We start from the raw sequence: 22,309 nt of genomic DNA, 5'->3' as shown, positions 1-22,309 counted from the left end.
AAATGTGAAAATGGCACCGGATTGCTGCATGATGGAAAGACTATGGAGATAAGGTTAGGCTAACAAACAGGTCTGGGTATTTTAGTGTCTACATAGTTATAGTGTCGTGTAGGGTCGTGACGGTCATTAAATAGCAACGGGATACTCTTGCGTTGCCATATACCAAATAGGAAGAACACAAGAGTATTGTACTGCGCACGTGTGCTATGGACGGTATGAGACGTAAGAGAAACTTATGAACGGGATGAATAATAGATCATAAAAAAACTGCAGACAGTGTAAATAACCCAGTGAGAGGTTTATAGGACACAAGCTACCAACTACCGGCTAGATAACCGCCCTTACAAACTACAAAAAGTCACGTCCTTGTTTACCACCAACCAACCATGGTTGATGATCTGTGTCCCAAATGGCACCATACCCCAATCCCTATATAGTCCACCACTTTTGACCAGGGCCCATAGGGTGCTATTTGGGGCACAGTCCTGGCTACCAGCTACCCGCCTCTACAAACTACAAAGAGCAAGTCCTTGTTTACCAGCAACCAACCCTGGTTGGCGACATGCTCAAACCCACCCGTCTGTGTTCCAAATGGCATCCTATTCTATATATATATATATATATACACATATATACACTGATCAAAAAAAATAAAGGGAACACTTAAACAACACAATGTAACTCCAAGTCAATCACACTTCTGTGAAATCAAACTGGCCACTTAGGAAGCAACACTGATTGACAATACATTTCACATGTTGTTGTGCAAATGGAATAGACAACAGGTGGAAATTATAGGCAATTAGCAAGACACCCCCAATAAAGGAGTGGTTCTGCTGGTGGTGACCACAGACCACTTCTCAGTTCCTATGCTTCCTGGCTGATGTTTTGGTCACTTTTAAATGCTGGCGGTGCTTTCACTCTAGTGGTAGCATGAGACGGAGTCTACAACCCAGTGGCTCAGGTAGTGCAGCTCATCCAGGTTCGCACATCAATGTGAGCTGTGGCAAGAAGGTTTGCTGTGTCTGTCAGCGTAGTGTCCAGAGCATGGAGGCGCTACCAGGAGACAGGCCAGTACATCAGGAGATGTGGAGGAGGCCGTAGGAGGGCAACAACCCAGCAGCAGGACCGCTACCTCCACCTTTGTGCAAGGAAGAGCAGGAGGAGCACTGCCAGAGCCCTGCAAAATGACCTCCAGCAGGCCACAAATGTGCATGTGTCTGCTCAAACGGTCATTAACAGACTCCATGAGGGTGGTATGAGGGCCCAACGTCCACAGGTGGGGGTTGTGCTTACAGCCCAACACCGTGCAGGACGTTTGGCTTTTGACAGAGAACACCAAGATTGGCAAATTCGCCACTGGCGCCCTGTGCTCTTCACAGATGAAAGCAGGTTCACACTGAGCACATGTGACAGACGTGACAGAGTCTGGAGACGCCGTGGAGAACGTTCTGCTGCCTGCAACATCCTCCAGCATGACCGGTTTGGCGGTGGGTCAGTCATGGTGTGGGGTGGCATTTCTTTGGGGGGCCTCCATGTGCTCGCCAGAGGTAGCCTGACTGCCATTAGGTACCGAGATGAGATCCTCAGACCCCTTGTGAGACCATATGCTGGTGCGGTTGGCCCTGGGTTCCTCCTAATGCAAGACAATGCTAGACCTCATGTGGCTGGAGTGTGTCAGCGGTTCCTGCAAGAGGAAGGCATTGATGCTATGGACTGGCCCGCCCGTTCCCCAGACCTGAATCCAATTGAGCACATCTGGGACATCATGTCTCGCTCCATCCACCAACGCCACATTGCACCACAGACAGTACAGTACATCAAAGTTGGATCAGCTTGTAGTGTGGTTTGCCACTTTAATTTTGAGTGTGACTCCAAATCCAGACCTCCATGGGTTGATACATTTGATTTCCATTGATAATATTTGTGTGATTTTGTTGTCAGCACATTCAACTATGTAAAGAAAAAAGTAGTTAATAAGAATATTTCATTCATTCAGATCTAGGATGTGTTATTTTAGTGTTCCCTTTATTTTTTTGAACAGTATATATATATATATATATATAGTGCACTACTTTTGACCAGGGCCCATAGGGCTCTGGTCAAAAGTAGTGCACTATGTAGGGAATAGGGTGTCATTTGGGATGGAGCCGTGCACAAACCCACCCCTCATACCCTGAACCAAAGACAGTGATTACATAAGGATGTTAAATTTGGAAGAGGCAGTCGTGGGCTGAGGTATTTATGCAAAACAAGAACAGGAAGAAAATAGGTCCTCCAACAGCAGCATCAGCCAATGGTTGTGTCTGAATATTGTCACAATGTGTCTATTTCTGATCTACTGCTATGCTGAGGCAAAAACAGATGAGTGTTCATGTAACACTCACTGTCATGGTATATAATTGCTTCTTTTAAGGTATCATGTCAGGATATATCAGCGTTTCAATGAAACTATAACAGGCACCGAGTGGCTCAGTTAGTAGAGCATTGGCACTTGCAACACCAGGGTTGTGGGTTCAATTTCCCCGGGGGACCAGTATGAAAAATGTATGCACTCACTACTATAAATTGCTCTGGATAAGATTGTTGGCTAAAATGACTAAATCAAAAACAGAAGGAATGGCCTATATGTGTGAGCTATTTGTCATTGCTCTTTCTAGGTACAGTATGTAAACCAAGATAGAGTGTCTACTACCATACCAAGTAAAGCAATAATCTAGGTGAATTATCTAATACAGTTAAAATAGCAGGCTCTAACCCTGAACAGTTATTTAGCACAAGTACTGTCTACGCCTAAATACAGAAAATAGTGTGTTTTATATTGGCCTCTGAATCACCGTTGTCCACACAGACAACAGGAGCGTAATAGCAAACAGCAATTATCAGATCACAAACCCGAACCACACTACAGCTGTCAGCGCTTTGCTTTGGTCCGCAGTTGGAGGACATCATCTAACACACCGTGGAGTAAGCTAGTTAGCTGCTAAAACACATATGCACCATATGGCAGTAATGGCCATAGCAACCACTCCAGTAACTAGGGAGGAACTAACGGCGTCCCATTTGAACCGCTCTACTCCAGTAACGGTGCCAGTAATAATGTATTCATACACCAGTAGGCCTGCTGACCTGGCTGAGAGGAGGCCGAGTGAAGGCAATCACAACAACTCATTATGCATCCTGAACACGGGCTGAACACGGGCTGAACACGGGGAAGCTGAAGGGGAGAAAAAAAAAGGTACAATTTCCATAAGATAATTTATTGTGTGACATCTGTCATATTCAGATTCAATTTAGATGAATTTCCGTTTTCCTTTTATGCGAGCAGTGAGTAATTGGCGTGGCCCACTTACTGAGCCTGCTCTGTTCTCCACAGACCCCCTGCTATGGTGAAGAGATTCACACGCTCGCACGCAAACACACGTCGTCATTGACGTGGACCAAAAATGGTCTCAACTCAAATCTGGTGGTATATCCATGGTGACAATGACAGATGTGAAGTAGGAGGGTGGGGGGTATATGTGATGAGACCGTGATCCAGGGTATATCTGGGGTAGGGGGGGGGGTTGGAGTGTCAAATTAAGTAAACCAACCGAAAGCAGTTTGCTGAAGTAGGACTGGGGTATTGTTCAGGAAGAGTAACAGTTGTCACGATTGGCATTGGGAATCCGTACACATTAACCAAGTCGCAGTGGGACATCTGTACTGCCAAGCCTCTCTTCTGTCTGCCTGTAATTCCTCTCACCTTATTCCCTGTATAGTGTACTACTTTTGAGCAGGGCCTCACTCATCCCAACTGAACAAACCCTTCCCTCCCCTGTCTGCAACAGAAACCCCCACTCCAACATTGCCACTTTCATAAGAGTGACTGATTGGACTGATGGTGGAGCACATCTAGAATCTCTACTCCCCAAGATGCAGTGAACACCAGGGACTGTTTTTGGGCCAACATCCACACACATCCATGAACACACATCCACACTCTCCTGAGAGAGACTGATCAGACCTACAGTGAGCGCCACACATCTACCATCTCTATTCCCCAGGCTGCCATGTGCACCAGGGACTCATTTGGGACATATTTTCTGGGCCAAAATCCTTCTTTGTAACTGCACTCTGTTTGTAGAGGTTCTGTAAACTACCAAGGGCACTAATTGGAAAGTCACACCATAAAGTTGGTGACATGGTTTAACTAAAAGGAGGTCTAGTAAGCCTGGGCAGCCCCATAACAAATCAGGGCCCACCCATAAGTATTGAGGTATCAGTATGGGCCGGGCCCCCCCCTAAAAAAATCCACGATTTAACTCTGGGCACCTGCAAAAGAAGTTGGGAGCCCTCAAGAGCCAATGTATAACTCAAACCCTGGTTGGTGACTAACCTGGGCTGTCGCTGAGGGGTCTGTCTCCGTGCTTCCTCCCCCAGGCGCCCCAGAGAAGGTGAGCGGGGAGGGCGGGGAGCCCCCTTCCCCATGGTCCTGACTGTTCCATTGGGGCTGGGCATCTGCTGCTGCTGGGGCCGGCGGGGGGAGAGGCTACGCAGGGGAGAGTGGCTCGGGGACGGCAGGGGTGATCGGTTGTTCACGTTCAGGTTGTTGTCGCTGTTGGAGCGCAAGAGCGTCGGCCGTGGTGCAGCGAGGGTGCTCCGTGGGGCTTGCTTGTGCCGGGCAGGTTGGGCCGGCGCCTCACGGAAAGGCACTAGAGGGAGGGAGGGAGGGTGTGAGGGAGGGTGTGAGGGAGGGTGTGAGGGAGGGAGGGAGGGAGGGAGGGAGGGAGGGAGGGAGGGAGGGAGGGAGGGAGGGAGGGAGGGAGGGAGGGAGGGAGGGAGGGAGGGAGGGAGGGAGGGAGGGAGGGAGGGAGGGAGGGAGGGAGGGAGGGAGGGAGGAATTAGACCAAGTTTCATTATGGTAGAGTATTACGTCAGATTCTTCATTGTTCCTTTGAAACTCAAATAGAAGCAGGTCAGTAAGCAGAATACTCCACACACACACACACACACACACACAAACACGCACACGCCTTCAATTAACAACCTTGAGGCATTAAGCATCTTGAGCCTCAATAAAGATGCAAGGAGAGCTCCAAAGGCGCTGGGCTCACGGCCTCAGAACAGCCAGCATGGCTGGCTGGCTGTGGAGAGGACTCTATTCAACACCAGCTATAACAGGAGCCTTGGTGGAATTCCCCTGTGTTTGAAGCAGCTGCACAGTGCACACAGCTGAAGCATGATTAATGATGATGTTTATTTCTCCGCTGCCTTCTAAACACCAAGGAGGAAGAGGAGGCTTATATACAGCATCCACATGATTTCACCCTGCAAAGACAGGCCACTTAGTGAGAGAGAAGACACTGCTTTGTAAAACAGCCAAAATCACAGTACACCGTCCTAGGAAAAGGGTCATCTATTTAAAACATTTCCAAAAGACGTCTTACAAAAAAAGAAGTCTACGCATTCCCCCCGAGGAAGATTCAAATCCTGATTGCACAATGTAAAGCCGTGCCAGTGAACCTCCAAAACTCTGTGAAAATGATCCACAATAAAGTGTACGCCCGTGAGGCATAAAGAGAGGAAAGGTAAGGGAAAGGAAAAACGCCCAACCCACCACTACCTGAACAAGACAGATCCCCCACACCCTCTTCACCTCTCTCCCAATAACCGGTGATATCTGAATGGCCTATCATCAACGGAAGAGGCAAAGCGAATAAAGTTATGGCGATATGCTTGGATCTGCTTTAACAAAGTGACATATCCTAACAAATGCGTTCTCTGTATGTGTCTGTATGACAGTTCAATTTAACTCCATCTCTTCTGCAAGAATGGTCCGATTACATTTACAATTCACCTGTCGCAAAAAGTCCGTTCACTTTGCAGAGTCAGATATTGTGAGTTGTCGACATTGATCATCATTCGTCAAATCAACCTACAGTGCCAACAACCTAGGTTGCACTCTACAGTATATCCGGTAAACAGTCATTACTTTCCCAGGCTGTGTTCTTTGAAAACCGTAGGGCCAAAATAGTTAGCATCCTCTTGAGACTTTTTGAAGCGATTATGAAAGCAGCCATCAATATTTATATTAGCAAAACAAGTTATACAACGGTGACTATTAGTGATTCAACAATTGCCTTAGTTAATGAACAGTTGCTATTAAACTACATGCCAATTTTTTGTTAAGCTAGAACTACCATATCAATTAAAAGGCATACCACAACGTACAGTCTAGAACTCATTTTCTCAGCTCCTGTACGCCACACAAACTTTCAATCACAAACTCAAAACATTGAAAGCCATCAAAATCCTCCAAAATCAACTACAACAGCTCACCTTCTTTCTTCAAGGCATTCAGAAAAGACTTCATTTCCCCTCTTTTCCTTATTGCTTAAATATTCATGGGAATGTGGAGAAAGAGTGAATGTGAAATGTATCCGAGTTTTGCAGCGCGAAAAAGCAGCAGCGAATAGCTCCAGTGGTATAGCGAGTCACAATGGGAGGGAGAGAGATTGACTGGGCAGGGAGGAAGGCAGGGACGGAGCCAGGCAGGCAGGCACGCTGGTGACAGAGAGAGCCCACCCCACATGATTCCGCTTGTCACTGACTATGAGGATGGGTGCACAATGCACCAGATCCACACATATCCCTTTCCCCCTCTCTCTCTCTCTCTCACACACACACACACACACACACACACACACACACACACACACACACACACACACACACACACACACACACACACACACACACACACACACACACACACACACACACACACACACAGACACAATCTCGCTCTCTCTCTCTGACACACACTCACTCTCTCTCTCTCTCTCTGACACATACACACTCACTCTCTCTCAGACACACTCACTCTCTCTCACAGACACACACTCACTCACTCTCTCTCACAGACACACACTCACTCACTTTCTCACAGACACACTCTCGCTCTCTCTTTCAGACACACACTTTTCTCTCACAGACACACTCTCGCTCTCTCTCACAGACACACTCTCCCTCTCTCTCACAGCTTCACCCAGGCACATAGACAAGCAGCACAGCATATCAGGCTGGACTCGAAGGAGCAAGAATATGTCCATTCTTATAATCATCACGGATGGGGAGAATTAAACTAAACCACATCAACTATGATTATTATCATTAGCACTGCCAGTTGTATCAACTAGAGTAAGGGTTGTATTAACGAAAACTACTTCATTAACAAGTTAATGATTTTGCCATAGATGACAGGACAGGCACATTTTCAATATGTGACTGTCAAACATGGCGAAGAGATGCAATCGCTTGCAATCCCATAGCACCCAAATGAGACATGCAATGTTCAGTGGGAGATGGGATTTTAACCCTTGCTTTCGCGGGAACAGCTGTATCGGAAACAAACCCTTTGTGTTGCTAGGCAACCTTAGTGAGGAAGTCTAAATTTGTCACTTGCAAGTTGCTTGTTGGTTGTGAAAGGATCTGTCTCCTTATGTATATTATGGTGTGGTTCCACAGCCCATGCAACCAATCATTGACAGCACAAGACACATTCCAAATCCAATGGGAATGTGATGGAAATTAAGAAATGTTCTGTATTTATAAAATGTTATAATGTCAGACTCAGCACCTCTTCAGAATACCTTTAGGACTTTCATTAGGGAAACAACATAATGAATTCAGAGCCTGGCATTTGGAAATACTCCTACCATCAACATTGCTCTAAATGTATCTCAAACCATTGGTGTGGTCATTGGTTGCCTAGCTAAATAAATATATAGGAATCAGTCCATTTAATGCAACATTTTCACTTACTCTGATGGTTCAGGAAATCATAATGATGGCTCTATCCCGTGCCGGAAAATGTGCTGTCTATGACGGATTTCAAAGCATTATGACATCAAACTAGTTTCAAATCTAACATCTAAATGACTGTAGGCTATAGGGGAACTGTGGATGGGGGAATCCCTATGGATCACCTCTTCGCATCTACGGGATACGGATTGTAAGATACAGCGCCTTGCAAAAGTATTCACCCCCTTGGCGTTTCCCCCATTTTGATGCATTGCAACCTGTAATTTAAATGGATTTTTATTTGGATTTCATGATATGGACAAAATAGCCCAAATTGGTGAAGTGAAACGAAAAAAGAAAAAGTGGTGCGTGTATACAGTTGAGGTTGGAAGTTTACATACACTTAGGTTGGAGTGATTAAAACTCGTTTTTTCAACACACCACAAATTTCTTGTTAACAAACAATAGTTTTGGCAAGTTGGTTAGGACACACTATGTGCATGACACAAGTAATTTTTCCAACAGTTGTTTACAGACAGATTATTTCACGGTATCACAATTCCAGTGGGTCAGAAGTTTACACACACTAAGTTGACTGTGCCTTTAAACAGCTTGGAGAATTCCAGAAATAATGTCATGGCTTTAGAAGCTTCTGATAGGCTAATTTACATTATTTGAGTCAATTGGAGGTGTACCTGTGGATGTTTTTCAAGGCCTACCTTCAAACTCAGTGCCTCTTTGCTTGACATCATGGGAAAATCAAAAGAAATCAGCCAAGACCTCAGAAAAAAATAGTTGACCTCCACAAGTCTGGTTCATCCTTGGGAGCAATTTACAAACACATAAAGGTACCACATTCATCTGTACAAACAATAGTACGCAAGTATAAACACCATGGGACCACGCAGCCGTCATACCGCACAGGAAGTAGACGCGTTCTGTGTCCAAGAGATGAACGTACTTGAACGTACTTGGTGCAAATAAATCCCAGATCAACAGTAAAGGACCTTGTTGAAGATGCTAGAGGAAACAGGTACAAAAGTATCTATATCCACAGTAAAAACGAGTCCTATACCGCTCAGCAAAGAAAAAGCCACTGCTCAAAAACCGCCATAAAAAAGCCAGCCTATGGTTTTCAACTGCACATGGGGACAAAGATCATACTTTTTGGAGAAATGTCCTCTGGTCTGATGAAACAAAAATAGAACTGTTTGGCCATAATGACCATCGTTATGTTAAGAGGAAAAAGGGGGTGGCTTGCAAGCCGAAGAATACCATCCCAACCGTGAAGCACGGGGGTGGCAACATCATGTTGTGGGGGGTGCTTTGCTGCAGGAGGGACTGGTGCACTTCACAAAATAGATGGCATCATGAGGTGGGGAAATTATGTGGATATATTGAAGCAACATCTTAAGACAGTTAAAGGTTGGTCGCAAATGGGTCTTCCAAATGGACAATAACCCCAAGCATACTTCCAAAGTTGTGGCAAAATGGCTTAAGGACAACAAAGTCAAGGTATTGGAGTGGCCATCATAAAGCCCTGACCTCAATCCTATAGAAAATGTGTGGGCAGAATTGAAAAAGCGTGTGCGAGAAATGAGGCCTACAAACCTGACTCAGTCAGGAGGAATGGGCCAAAATTCACCCAACTTATTGTGGGAAGCTTGTGGAAGGCTACTCAAAAAGTTTGACCCAAATAAAACAATTAAAAGGCAATGCTACCAAATACTAATTGAGTGAATGTAAACTTCTGACCCACTGGGAATGTGATGAAAGAAATACAAGCTGAAATAAATCATTATCTTTACTAATATTCTGACATTTCAAATTTTTTAAATAAAGTGGTGTCCTAACGGACCAACGACAGGGAATTCTTTTGAGGATTAAATGTCAGGAATTGTGAAAAACTGAGTTTAAATGTATTTTGCTAAGGTGTATGTAAACTTCTGACTTCAACTGTATGTATCCACCCCCTTTGCTATGAAGCTCTTAAATAAGATCTGGTGCCAATTACCTTCAGAAGTCACATAATTAGTTAAATAAAGTCAACCTGTGTGCAATCTAAGTGTCACATGATCTGTCACATGATCTCAGTATATATACACCTGTTCTGAAAGGCCCCAGAGTCTGCAACACCACAAAGCAAGGGGTACCACCAAGCAAGCGGCACTATGAAGACCAAGGAGCTCTCCAAACAGGTCAGGGACAAAGTTGTGGAGAAGTAAAGATCAGGGTTGGGTTCTAAAAAAATATTCTAAACTTTGAACATCCCACGGAGCACCATTAAATCCATTATTAAAAAATGGAAAGAATATGGCACCAGAACAAACCTGCCAAGAGAGGGCCGCTAAACAAAACTCATGGACCAGGCAAGGAGGCCATTAATCAGAGAGGCAACAAAGAGACCAAAGATAACCCTGAAGGAGCTGAAAAGCTCCACAGCGGAGATTGGAGTATCTGTCCATAGGACCACTTTAGGCCATTCACTCCACAGAGCTGGCCTTTCCGGAAGGCATGTGGGAGACTCCCCAAACATATGGAAGAAGGTACTCTGGTCAGAGACAAAAATGTAGCTTTTTGGCCATCAAGGAAAACTCTATGTCTGGCGCAAACCGAACACCTCTCATCGACCCGAGAACCTCATCACCACAGTGAAGCATGGTGGTGGCAGCATCATGCTGTGGGGATGTTTTTCATTGGCAGGTACTGGGAAACTGATCCGAATTGAAGGAATGATGGCACTAAATACAGGGAAATTCTTGAGGGAAACCTGTTTCAGTCTTCCAGAGATTTGAGACTGGGACGGAGGTTCACCTTCCAGCGGGACAATGAGCCTAAGCATACTGTTAAAGCAACACTCGAGTGGTTTAAGGGGAAACATTTAAATGTTTTGGAATGGCCTCGTCAAAACCCAGACCTCAATCCAATTGAGAGTCTGTGGTATGACTTAAAGATGGCTGTACACCAGCGGAACCCATCCAACTTGAAGGAGCTGGAGCAGTTTTGCCTTGAAGAATGGACACAAATCCCAGTGGCTAGATGTTCCAAGTTTATAGAGACATACCCCAAGAGACTTGCAGCTGTAATTGCTGCAAAAGGTGTCTCTACAAAGTATTGCCTTTTGGGGGGGAGGGATAGTTATGTACGCTCAAGTTTTCAGTTGTTTTGTCTTATTTCTTGTTTGTTTTACAATAAAACATGTTTTGCATCCTCAAAGTGGTTGGCATGTTGTATAAATCAAATGATACAAACACCCCAAAAATATATTTGAATTCCAGGTTATAAGGCAACAAAATAGAAAAAATGCCAATGGGGTAAATACTTTCACAAGCCACTGTAGCAACCTGACAACCACCAACCACCGCTCTTCTCTCCAAGGAATAACATGAACTCTTCAAAACCTAAACGTTTGCATTAAAACATCAACCACTCAATCAATCAAACACAACACAAATTAATGAGCAGCTTGTGCTGGAATAGATCAATCGCAAAGAGTGTAAAATACTGAGGAACCATCGTTTGAGCATCACAAACCCTGAATGATGGATCCATAGATATAGGAAATTAGATAGAACACTTCTGGCATCACATGAATCACCACATAGATCAGTGATACAGTAGACCATAAAATGACGCAAGGCACAGGACATTGATGAGTTAAAAATGTTTTAGGAAAACTAACCATCAATGCATAGATGTATACTATATAAAGACGCTACCTCCCTAACCATGAGTCTCCCATCATCATCATCCTCATCATCATCATCATCATCGAGGAACCGAATATTCGGATCCCCTAAGCCTATTATCACATGGATCTGGGAACCATGGCAACCACTGGTCTGTGACAATGATTTACAAAGTTGACTGTTGAACAAGGCAGATACTATAGGTTTTCATGTCATGACTGTACGCAGAGGTGTCATGCCCATAAGGGGCACAAGGGCACATGCCCCCTCAGATTTTTTATTAAATTAAATAAATTACAAAACAAAATTTTTAAGCTGACGTTTTATCATAATTATTTAAAAAAAAGATGTGTAAGCTGTATTTTGCGGAGGGCGCACACTGACTGGAAAGAGTACCCCGCCCATTTGCCCTAGTAAGTAGGTCCTTCCAAGGTGCACCACAGAGCAAAGATATGTTAGGCAGGACTCTAGATACTACCTACACACTCACACATATTACACTGACATTCCAACACACACACACACACACACACTTTCACACTCTCTTCACATATGCTCCTGCTACTCTGTTTATTATCTATCCTGATTACCTAGTCACTTTTACCCCTACCTACATGTACATACTACCTCAACTACCTCGTACCCCTGCACATTCACTCGGTACCGGTACTCCTGGTATATAGCCTCTTTAATGTTCTTTTATTGTGTTACTATAGTTTTTGTATTTTTTTGCTATTTATTTTCATTTTAATTTGATCAAGCTAGGTAGCATATTGATTCCTTCTTGATGAATAAATCAAATGCAAATGTTTTGTTGTTTCTCTGTAATACTAGCCACCTAGCAATTTTATGAAGATGGCTTTAGCCTGCCAGCTAGATAGGTTCCAAATCTCCCGACCTCATGGCTAGCTACCAAGCCATTTCAGGCTATCAATCAAGTTAGAGTAAGTTGTCAAACTATCTTAGCTGGCATGCCAACTGGCAAGGTTGCTAGACTTTAGAACATACTCAAATTGCTTTAATTATTGTGTTACGATAGTATATACCAGTGTGGCAGTTGTACTAAAACCCTAAAAGACATAAAGGTTCATACCCTTTCCTGCAGTCAAATGACCAAATCTCCCTCTATTGGCCTCATGGGTGGAATGTTATTAATATTTTTCATATTTAAAAAAATATATATATTGCAAAAATCTGTTTTTTTCTATGCCAACTGATTTAGTTATATTGCAGTCTTCTGTGTTGTATATAAAGTGTACTATTGGGATGCAAACATTTGATACATTTCAACTCTATAGCTGACATGGTACAGGTGTCTTCTTTTTTTAAGCTCATAATCGTGTGTGAGGTGTATACGTTTGTTTAAGACTACTAAGAAACACTCTGTGTGACCCTGGTTTAGCCCACTCCAGTAATAGGTTAGAGAATCAATGTGCAACCCCCCCCCTCCATGGCCATATACTTCATGCCCCATCTAAAATAATGGGTGCATGACACCCCTGTCTGTAGGCATGCTGTTGTACTATATCGTACAGAGTAGTTATAAATGAACATGTACTGAGGTCCACTGTTACAAAGACTTTTCAGTTTGACTGTTTAGATCAGATAGAAGATGTTCAGCAATTTACAAAAGAAGGTTACAAAACATTGAGAAGCGAGGACGGAATGGAAGACAGAGAGAACAAAAATACTCTTGGGAGGTTGAAAATGCATGACAAAATGAGTTAGTGTAAGTGTCAGTGCCTATTTGGAGAGGAAAAGATAGAAATGCTCCGGCAATTGCACAGTAAGATTGCTGGCAGTAGCATTATGTTGACAGCATGCCAGAAGGCCGAGGAGAGTTCATAATGTCAAAACCCTGGCCTAAGGACATAGGAAAGACCTGACTCCAGCAGTTACAAAGTGACAAGCAAAGAAAGATTAGAGAGAATCCCCATCACCAGCAACCTTAGGGCACCTGGCAGCTTCATTAAATAATACCCGCCAAACACCAGTCTCAACGTCAACAGTGAAGAGGCGACTCCGGAATGCTGGCCTTCTAGGCAGAGTTGCACAGGAAAAGCCATATCTCAGACTGGCTAATTAAAAAAGAAAAGATTAAGGTGGGCAAAAGAACACAGACACTTGACAGAGGAACTCTGCCTAGAAGGCCAGCATCCCGGAGTTGCCTCTTCACTGTTGACATTGAGACTGGTGTTTTGCGGGCACTATTTAATGAAGCTGCCAGTTGAGGACTTGTGAGGTATTTGTTTCTCAAACTAGACACTAATGTACTTGTCCTCTTGCTCAGTTGTGCATCAGGCCTCCCACTCCTCTTTCACTTCTGGTTAGAGCCAGTCTGCGCTGTTCTGTGAAGGGAGTAGTAAACAGCGTTGTACGAGATCTTCGGTTTCTTGGCAAATTCTCGCATGGAATAGCCTTAATGTCTCAGCACAAGAATAGACTGACGAGTTTCAGAAGAAAGTTAATTGTTTCCGGCCATTTTGAGCATGTAATCGAACCCACAAACGCTGATGCTCCAGATACTCAACTAGTCTAAAGAAGGCCAGTTTTATTGCTTCTTTAATCAGAACAGTTTTCTACTGTGCTAACATAATTGCAAAAGGGCTTTCTAATGATCAATTAGCCTTTCAAAATGATGAACTTGGATTAGCTAACACAACGTGCCATTATAACACAGGAGTGATGGTTGCTGATAACGGGCCTCTGTACGCCTATGGCGATATTCCATAAAAAATCTGCCATTTCTAGCTACAATAGTCATTTACAACATTAACAATGTCTACACTGTATTTCTGATCTATTTAATTTAATTTTAAAGGACAAAAAAATAATATTTTCTTTCATAACACAGACATTTCTAAGTGACCCCAAACTTTTGAATGGTAGTGTACACTCTTAGAAAAAAGTGTTCAAAAAGTGTTCTTTGGCTGTCCCTGTAGGAGAACCCTTTTAGGTTCCAGGTAGAACTTGAGGTGGAAAGGGTTTTTACATGGAACCAAAAATGGTTCTACCTGGAACAAATAGGGTTCTACCTGGAACCAAATTGGGTTCTTCAATGGGTTCTCCTATGAGGACAGAAGAAGAACCCTTTTAGATAACACCTTTTTTTCTAAGAGTGTCATGTGAGGATAAGAGAGGATGGATGTGCCCTTTGTGAAGAATAGAGGGAGATTGTCCCATTCATATCACAGACAACCACTGGAACACTGTTCTTAGTTCTCAAAGGCATGCTGTCTTTTTAGGGGTATTCTATAGTGTACTACATACAGTACACATTATACAGCAAAGTAACCTATTATAAAGAGTACACTTTATACATGTGTGTGTCTGTGTGTGTGTGTGTGTGTGTGTGTTCATACATGTGTTCATGCGCACATGCGTGTGTGTATGTGTGCATGCAGGATGTGTGTGACGCGTATGTGTTCTCATCCCAGTCGCTCTACTCTGCACTATGTAGGTCAGCTCCACTGTGTACTGTGGCTAAGTGTGGAAGTAGATGTGGGATTGGAGCAGAAAACAGACTGTCTATAGGTGAGAGGAACCACAGTGCAGGTCCATCAAACAGTAAACAGCAGGGCCCATTCAGAGAGGAAGATCTTTGGTCAACAACGTACAACATTTATAAAGAAGCACATGAATTGGACATGACTTGAATCCCATTCAATACAACAGATTTGCTTGCAACCATTTCCTAGCCTGGTCAACCATACTGGCTGCTGCGCTCAATGGTTTACCAGTCTCACCATTTCCTATATTAGAACAAGAACGTATTTTCTTCTTCTCTTAAAATACACCCAGTTTAGACACACATATAAGTGTTTAGTTCAGTAACTTACCAATATCAGTCTCTTTGTGTTTCTTGATTAATTCTGCCAATTCAAAGTTCCCCGCGATGATGGCCACCTGGAACAGAATGATAGATTTGTCTTTTAGCGTTTATCACAGTACCATTTTTAAATTACGCAAAATGGCTGACCTATGGTATTCATAATTCAAAATGCCTGACTACCTGCTCTGATGGCATCCCACATGTGGTACCTCAGTTATTTGCCCGAAAACAACTTAATACCCATTGTCGAAGGACTCCCTTTTATGAAATGCAACCTGAAATGATTATAGCTACTAATAATAACACAACAAACAGCAGCCCGCTAAGAGTTGTACTGTCGTGGGTGGCGGACAGCCGAGCTACAGCCACAGTGGGTGAGTCAACACATATCCAGCCAGTAGACCCTGCTGGCTCAGGCCACCTTTAGCTCGTCTTACATAAGTCAGGTCAGTGGAGTAGGAGAAACGACTTGAGGCTCTGGCTGCATCAAAGCAGGTCGACCATAGTTTTAGTCGCTGGAGACAAAAGTCCATACAAAGTCTCCACCTGAATCATACAGTACCTCTCATGAACATCCAGCTAGTTCAGTCACGGAAAAGAACAACTTGAAACGCTACTTATCATGGAAATAAACGGAATAAACTCATCCCTCCGTTGCAAATATGAAATTGCCTCCGTATTGAAAAACAAATAGCATTTTCCATTAATGATGCATAAGTGAAAATTAGCCCAAAATATACTTCCATTTTCAATAGCACAGCTGAAATGAGTGCAATGAACCTATCAATGTAATACAGCAATGACCTTACGGTAGCTACCGTATATTGGCTTGGAGTAGTAGGGCTGTGATTCAATGCCAGCTAGAGTGTGGAACGAGGCTGTATAATCTCCAGCTGATGGTTTCACGATGATGAGAGCCAGGAGGTCCTCTCTGGGGGTGACAACACATGTCATGACTCCTGCTTCCCAGCTCATCTTCCAGAAACAACCTTCTGCTACAGTATAACCACCATGATAGAGCTGCTATAGAACCCTTTCTGCTAAAACGATTATACCCCCTCTTAACTCTGCACAGCAAAGTACACCATACGTGCTCCGCTCTCTGCTCTGCGGTCTGTTTACCTGGTCCCCAAAACCGTATGGAGGTAAGTTATGACGGCTGGGCAGAGAGGGACAGAGAGAAAAAAGACCACAGAAACGGAGAGCAGAAGGAGGGTGGGAGAGAGAGTGGGAGAGAGAGATGAGAGAGAGAGAGAGATGGAGAGGGGGGATGAGGAAGGATGTGAGGCAGGGGAGGATTACCTTGTCCCAAACCATATGGAGATAAGGTGAGGTATGACGGCAGGGTGTACTAGGAAGTGGAGCGGGATGTGATTTTAGGATGAAAGTGGGTCAGAAAAGAGGAGCAAGAAGTGAAGTGGTCCAATTTGCTCTGAATCAGTGATGCGTCCCAAATGGCACCCTGTTCCCTCTATAGTGCACAACTTTTGATCAGGGCCCATAGTGCACTATATAGGGAATAGGGTGCCATTTGGGATGCTACCATTAATCTCAGCTCTTAAATTGTCACCATCAGTCAGCAGACGCCTGTTTAACTGGGAAGACTTAATCAGAATTTGATTGGGTGTGGTGAATGCGGTTTATGGACCCCTTCAAATTAGCTGTAATTAAGGAGTCACTGAGGCAAGAAACAATTTCAGAAGTATGAAGGGATGAATGAATAATAGAGAGAATTTGAGGACGCATCAGCGCTCGGCGGAAATGTACATTGCATAAACAGCAACACTCCACTGACTCCAACGTGATGCAAGAGAAGACAGTTTGCTCCGCCGGGGATCAGACCAAGTAATAGGAGTTCAGAGTAACTGAGGATGAGTTCAGACTGCTAACAAAGCATGAGGAGGTAAAGAGGGGATTTGGTGAAAAATTTTCAGCTTTGTACCATAAACGTACCACAATGGGAGACTCTTTCCCAGAATAAACTTTATTTGTGTTTGTGTGCTTGGTACTAATGTACTTCATGCAGTAGTTCTTATTTTGCCATGCTACTTAAATAGCAATATGCCTTAGCAGCTATATGGGCCTGCTGCCAGTAAAATAAAATAGGTCAAAACAATGTCGGTGTGAATTCACGGCTCAATTATTTGTGGGATATGGAATTACTGTATCTGCATGAAAAGTAGTAAACAGTTGGTAAACAGAATAGGAATGATAAATGGGAAAAATAAAACATACAGTCAACTATAGCTAGAAAGCTATTTCGATATCCATTCGATATGTTTTACTTCAACCCCCAAAATGCATCACACCTAGAGTATGACTAATTGGTTGTTTGAAATTTAGAACACCGTGGAACCCTGACACGTGCATGTAAACAACCATTAAAACATAATTATCCCAGGACCACTGACTGCTTGTTCACAGCGACATAAAAGACTACCATATAAGGAACCACTGACTCATATAGTGCTTTGCTTAAATCACTAACAAACCTATTGCATTTCCCTTCTGAAACGGCAAGTGAACAAAATGAGACCGAAAACACAGACTTAATATACTTGCCACCTGCCCGCAAAAATAGTATCACATACTACACTACTGTAACAAGCTCTCTACTGATGTAATTCATCTGAGAAAAGAAGAGTAATGGAAACAATGGATGACCATTATATAGCATACCATATAGAAGAAGGAAGCAGTGTACTGGCCATGTGGCATGTTAGACTGGAGATTGGAATGGAGCCATCTATACTCGACAGCAAACCTTTACTGTGAGCAGTAATGGTTAGAGGTGTGAGTCAGTCCATACCTGGAATGATGTCTGGCTTCTGTAGTTCTTCACTTCCTTGTTGGCTCCACGAACAAGCAGTACTCTGGCACAGTGTTCCTTGGGGAGGATAAATACAATTAAAGAGAGAGAGAGAGAGAGAGCGAGAACAGAGTAAGACATTGTAAGGATTGTGACCAGGACCTCATTAATATAAACTTCTCTCTCTCTCTCTCGCTCGCTCTCTCTCTCCCTCTCTCTCTCTCTGCAGCCAGCTACTGTACAGTATTACCCTCTTCTGTACTGAACCCATTTAACGAGAGAACCAGAAACCATCTTGCTCAGGCATTCCATTCCATCAACTGATCCAGACTGATTCCAGAACATTCCAGGACTGATCATTGTGCTGGAGCTGCAGCTCACCCTGTTCTGGCTGATGATGCCCTGTGTCTGTTACCAGGTAAAACCTCAGTTCTCCAGTAAGAATCTCAGTGCAGTGAACACACGTAGTGTAAAGATGGGTGAATAAAGAGATGGAGCTGTGGTAACTGTATGTGGCACTATAGCCTGCTGCTAGCTGGATTCAGCAGCCCACCCACGGAAGACTCCACTACAAACACACACACGCACGCGAACACACATATACACGTGCCCACACACACACACACATACACACACGCAAGCATACACACACCCATACAATCAAGCTCACAAACACGCAGGCGCCCACACACGAACAGTGCCTGCACATACACACACAAACAAACACACACACACCCCAGTTCAAGCTAATACTCCGCCTACTGGGCAATTCCACGCCAGCATGGCCTGAATTCTTATTTAGTAACTCACATTTCAGTTGAATGCGTTCAGTTGTGCAACTCATTAGGTATCCCCTTTCCCTTTCCATGCAAATCTTATCGGGAGGAAGGATGTTTAACATGCTTTTTACATAGAAAATCATGATGAAAGTGGCCATTTTAGGTCCTTTTTAGACCAATGCATGCCTCCTGTAAGACCTTATGGACCATGAACCATACCCTATACAGACAACATCTTGATGACATTGTACTCCTTATAGTGTGCTCGAAAATATGGAGTAAGGTTATATTCTGAAATAGAATTTTCACGTGAACTGAGTCAACATTAACAATATTAACAACATTAACCAATGGCATCCCTCCTGTAGGATTGCGTGTTCAGAAAATGGGTAGTGCTATCTGGGATCCATGGGACGTCCCTCCCCTACACCTTAACCCCTACTCTTAACCTATAACCCTAACAATAACCCTTACCTAACCCTAACCGTAACCCTTACCTTAACCGTTATAACTTTCTACTTAATGGTGTGACGGTGGAGTTGGACATCCAAAGGATCCCTGTTAGCACTACCCTTCAGCAAATTACCAGCAGAGGGAGTTCCCAAATCCATTTTCCTAATCACTGTGTTGGTGGTGCTGATAAAATGTATCATAACTTTAAAAGTAGCCGAGAGCCCACATTGGAAATTTGATAAACTTTTAAAAACAATCTGCAGAAAAAATTATCAAAATCAAAAGGGTACTTTTGAGATATGAATATTCATAGTTTTAATGTTCTATAAATTCAGAGGCATCATGTCCATAGGGGGCACAGGGGCACGTGCCCCCTCAGATTTATCTGGTTAAATGTTTTGTTGTTGGAATAATACTAGCTACCTAGAAATTGTATGAAATTGGCTTCAGCTAGCCCAACCTCATAACTAGCTACCAAGAAGCCATTTCAGGCTATCAATAAATTAAGAGTAGCTAGCTTGTCTTGGCTGGCATGCCTGCTGGCAATGTTGGTAGACTTTAGAAAAGCAAGCGATTACTAAATGTACAGAATAAGACTCATTCCTTTCAATCTGCTATCCAGATTTGAGCAGAGATGCAAAGAAGCATACTTAGCATGCTCTTTTGTATATTCTACTGCCACTAGTCCTCAGATGAACAACAAATGATGCATAAAATATGGGGCAGATATCTATAATAATAATAACATTATGTGAAGGTTAAATCAGGCTGAGGTTGATGTACAGTGAAGTTTATCCCTTCCAGTGGCTGTCATTACAGTCATTAGATCACACTAACGCTGTCATGCAAAAGGGCGTCCAATCAGAAAGCCATTGAGATAAACCTTGCCCGTGTAGGAGCTGAGCAGAGCACTTGAGGTAAGAGACTGCACAACGCCAAACAATGGAGAGGGAATCATCTCTTTTTCTCTCTCATTCTCTCTCTCTCTCTTATTCTTTCTCTATGTCTCTCTCATCATTCCTCACTCGCTCTCTCTCTAATAGCAGGAGAGAGTTGAAAAAAAATACAAATATAATCTCTGCCATATCTCATGGGAGCAGTGAACCCTACAGAGAACAGGAGAGATATCACACACACACATCCCATGCTAAAACCACCATCTGGAAAATGTGTGCGTGTTTTTGTGTGTGTGTGTGTGTGTGTGTGTAATGCTCATATGACAGAGTGGAGGGATTAACATTTAAACTATAATTCATAGCCATTGACACAAGGGCCAACGCACACGCACAGTAATGAATGACATTTTCATAATTGTCATCATTCGTTTCCATCGATCTCTAAGCCCATATAGAACATGATAGATGGGTACATTTTAAAATGTTAAGACAATATTGACTCGTGTTCACCCAGGATTCATCCATCGCAGTGAAATGTATCATCAGCAGCGCATCCAGTCAATCTTTATCCATGTGACGAATCAACAAGATATGTATTCATCATAATTTCCCCCTTCGCTAATAATAGCATCATTTTCAGGATTGGGGTGAATTCCATTTCAATTCAGTCAAATCAGTTTACTTCTTGAATTGCATGAATTCAAATGGAATTGACCCTAATCCTGAATACTATGGGCCTGTACCAAAACAGTATGCTAATGGTATAATTAAAACATTGTAGGTGGTAGAATATAAACCCCTCTGTACTGTTGATTGACAGCCGATTGGTAGTTTGTGTTTTCTCACCTGATTGTATAGAGCACAGATGTGTAGAGCCGTGTTTCCCGAGGCGTTCTGGACACCCATGTCTGCTCCGTAGAACAACAGGTGCTCCAGGTGCTGGACATGTCCATATCTACATGCCTGCCACACAAACACAGAGACCAGGTCAAATAATGTCCATATCTACATGCCTGCCACACAAACACAGAGACCAGGTCAAATAATGTCCATACCTACAGGTCTGACATAGAAACACAGAGACCATGTCAAATAATGTCCATATCTACATGCCTGCCACACAAACACAGAGACCAGGTCAAATAATGTCCATACCTACAGGTCTGACATACAAACAGAGACCAGGTCAAATAATGTCCATATCTACATGCCTGCCACACAAACACAGAGACCAGGTCAAATAATGTCCATACCTACAGGTCTGACATACAAACACAGAGACCAGGTCAAATAATGTCCATATCTACATGCCTGCCACACAAACACAGAGACCAGGTCAAATAATGTCCATACCTACAGGTCTGACATACAAACACAGAGACCAGGTCAAATAATGTCCATACCTACAGGTCTGACATACAAACACAGAGACCAGGTCAAATAATGTCCATACCTACATGCCTGCCACACAAACACAGAGACCAGGTCAAATAATGTCCATACCTACAGGTCTGACATACAAACAGAGACCAGGTCAAATAATGTCCATACCTACAGGTCTGACATAGAAACACAGAGACCAGGTCAAATAATGTCCATACCTACATGCCTGCCACACAAACACAGAGACCAGGTCAAATAATGTCCATACCTACAGGTCTGACATACAAACAGAGACCAGGTCAAATAATGTCCATACCTACATGCCTGCCACACAAACACAGAGACCAGGTCAAATAATGTCCATACCTACAGGTCTGACATACAAACAGAGACCAGGTCAAATAATGTCCATACCTACATGCCTGCCACACAAACACAGAGACCAGGTCAAATAATGTCCATACCTACAGGTCTGACATACAAACAGAGACCAGGTCAAATAATGTCCATACCTACAGGTCTGACAAACAAACAGAGACCAGGTCAAATAATGTCCATATCTACAGGTCTGACATACAAACAGAGACCAGGTCAAATAATGTCCATACCTACAGGTCTGACATACAAACAGAGACCAGGTCAAATAATGTCCATACCTACAGGTCTGACATAGAAACACAGAG

General features: G+C 43.3%; 1 protein-coding gene across 1 annotated transcript in view; it reads right to left on the bottom strand.

The window, feature by feature from the left end:
- Positions 1 to 22,309, bottom strand: part of shank2b (SH3 and multiple ankyrin repeat domains 2b) — a 126,149-nt gene that overhangs the window by 86,346 nt on the left and 17,494 nt on the right. Inside the window, exons 7-10 of the mRNA XM_031823147.1 lie at positions 21,090 to 21,206; positions 18,116 to 18,193; positions 15,314 to 15,380; positions 4,379 to 4,694 (exon numbers count right to left, since the gene is read on the bottom strand). Of these exons, the coding sequence (XP_031679007.1) occupies positions 4,379 to 4,694; positions 15,314 to 15,380; positions 18,116 to 18,193; positions 21,090 to 21,206 (578 nt within the window). The remainder of the gene's footprint in view (positions 1 to 4,378; positions 4,695 to 15,313; positions 15,381 to 18,115; positions 18,194 to 21,089; positions 21,207 to 22,309) is intronic.

This window comes from Oncorhynchus kisutch, linkage group LG4 (genome assembly GCF_002021735.2).
Source record: "Oncorhynchus kisutch isolate 150728-3 linkage group LG4, Okis_V2, whole genome shotgun sequence".
NCBI lineage: Eukaryota > Metazoa > Chordata > Actinopteri > Salmoniformes > Salmonidae > Oncorhynchus > Oncorhynchus kisutch.
Note: the sequence above shows the minus strand (reverse complement) of the source record. Positions and strands in the feature narration are given on the sequence as shown.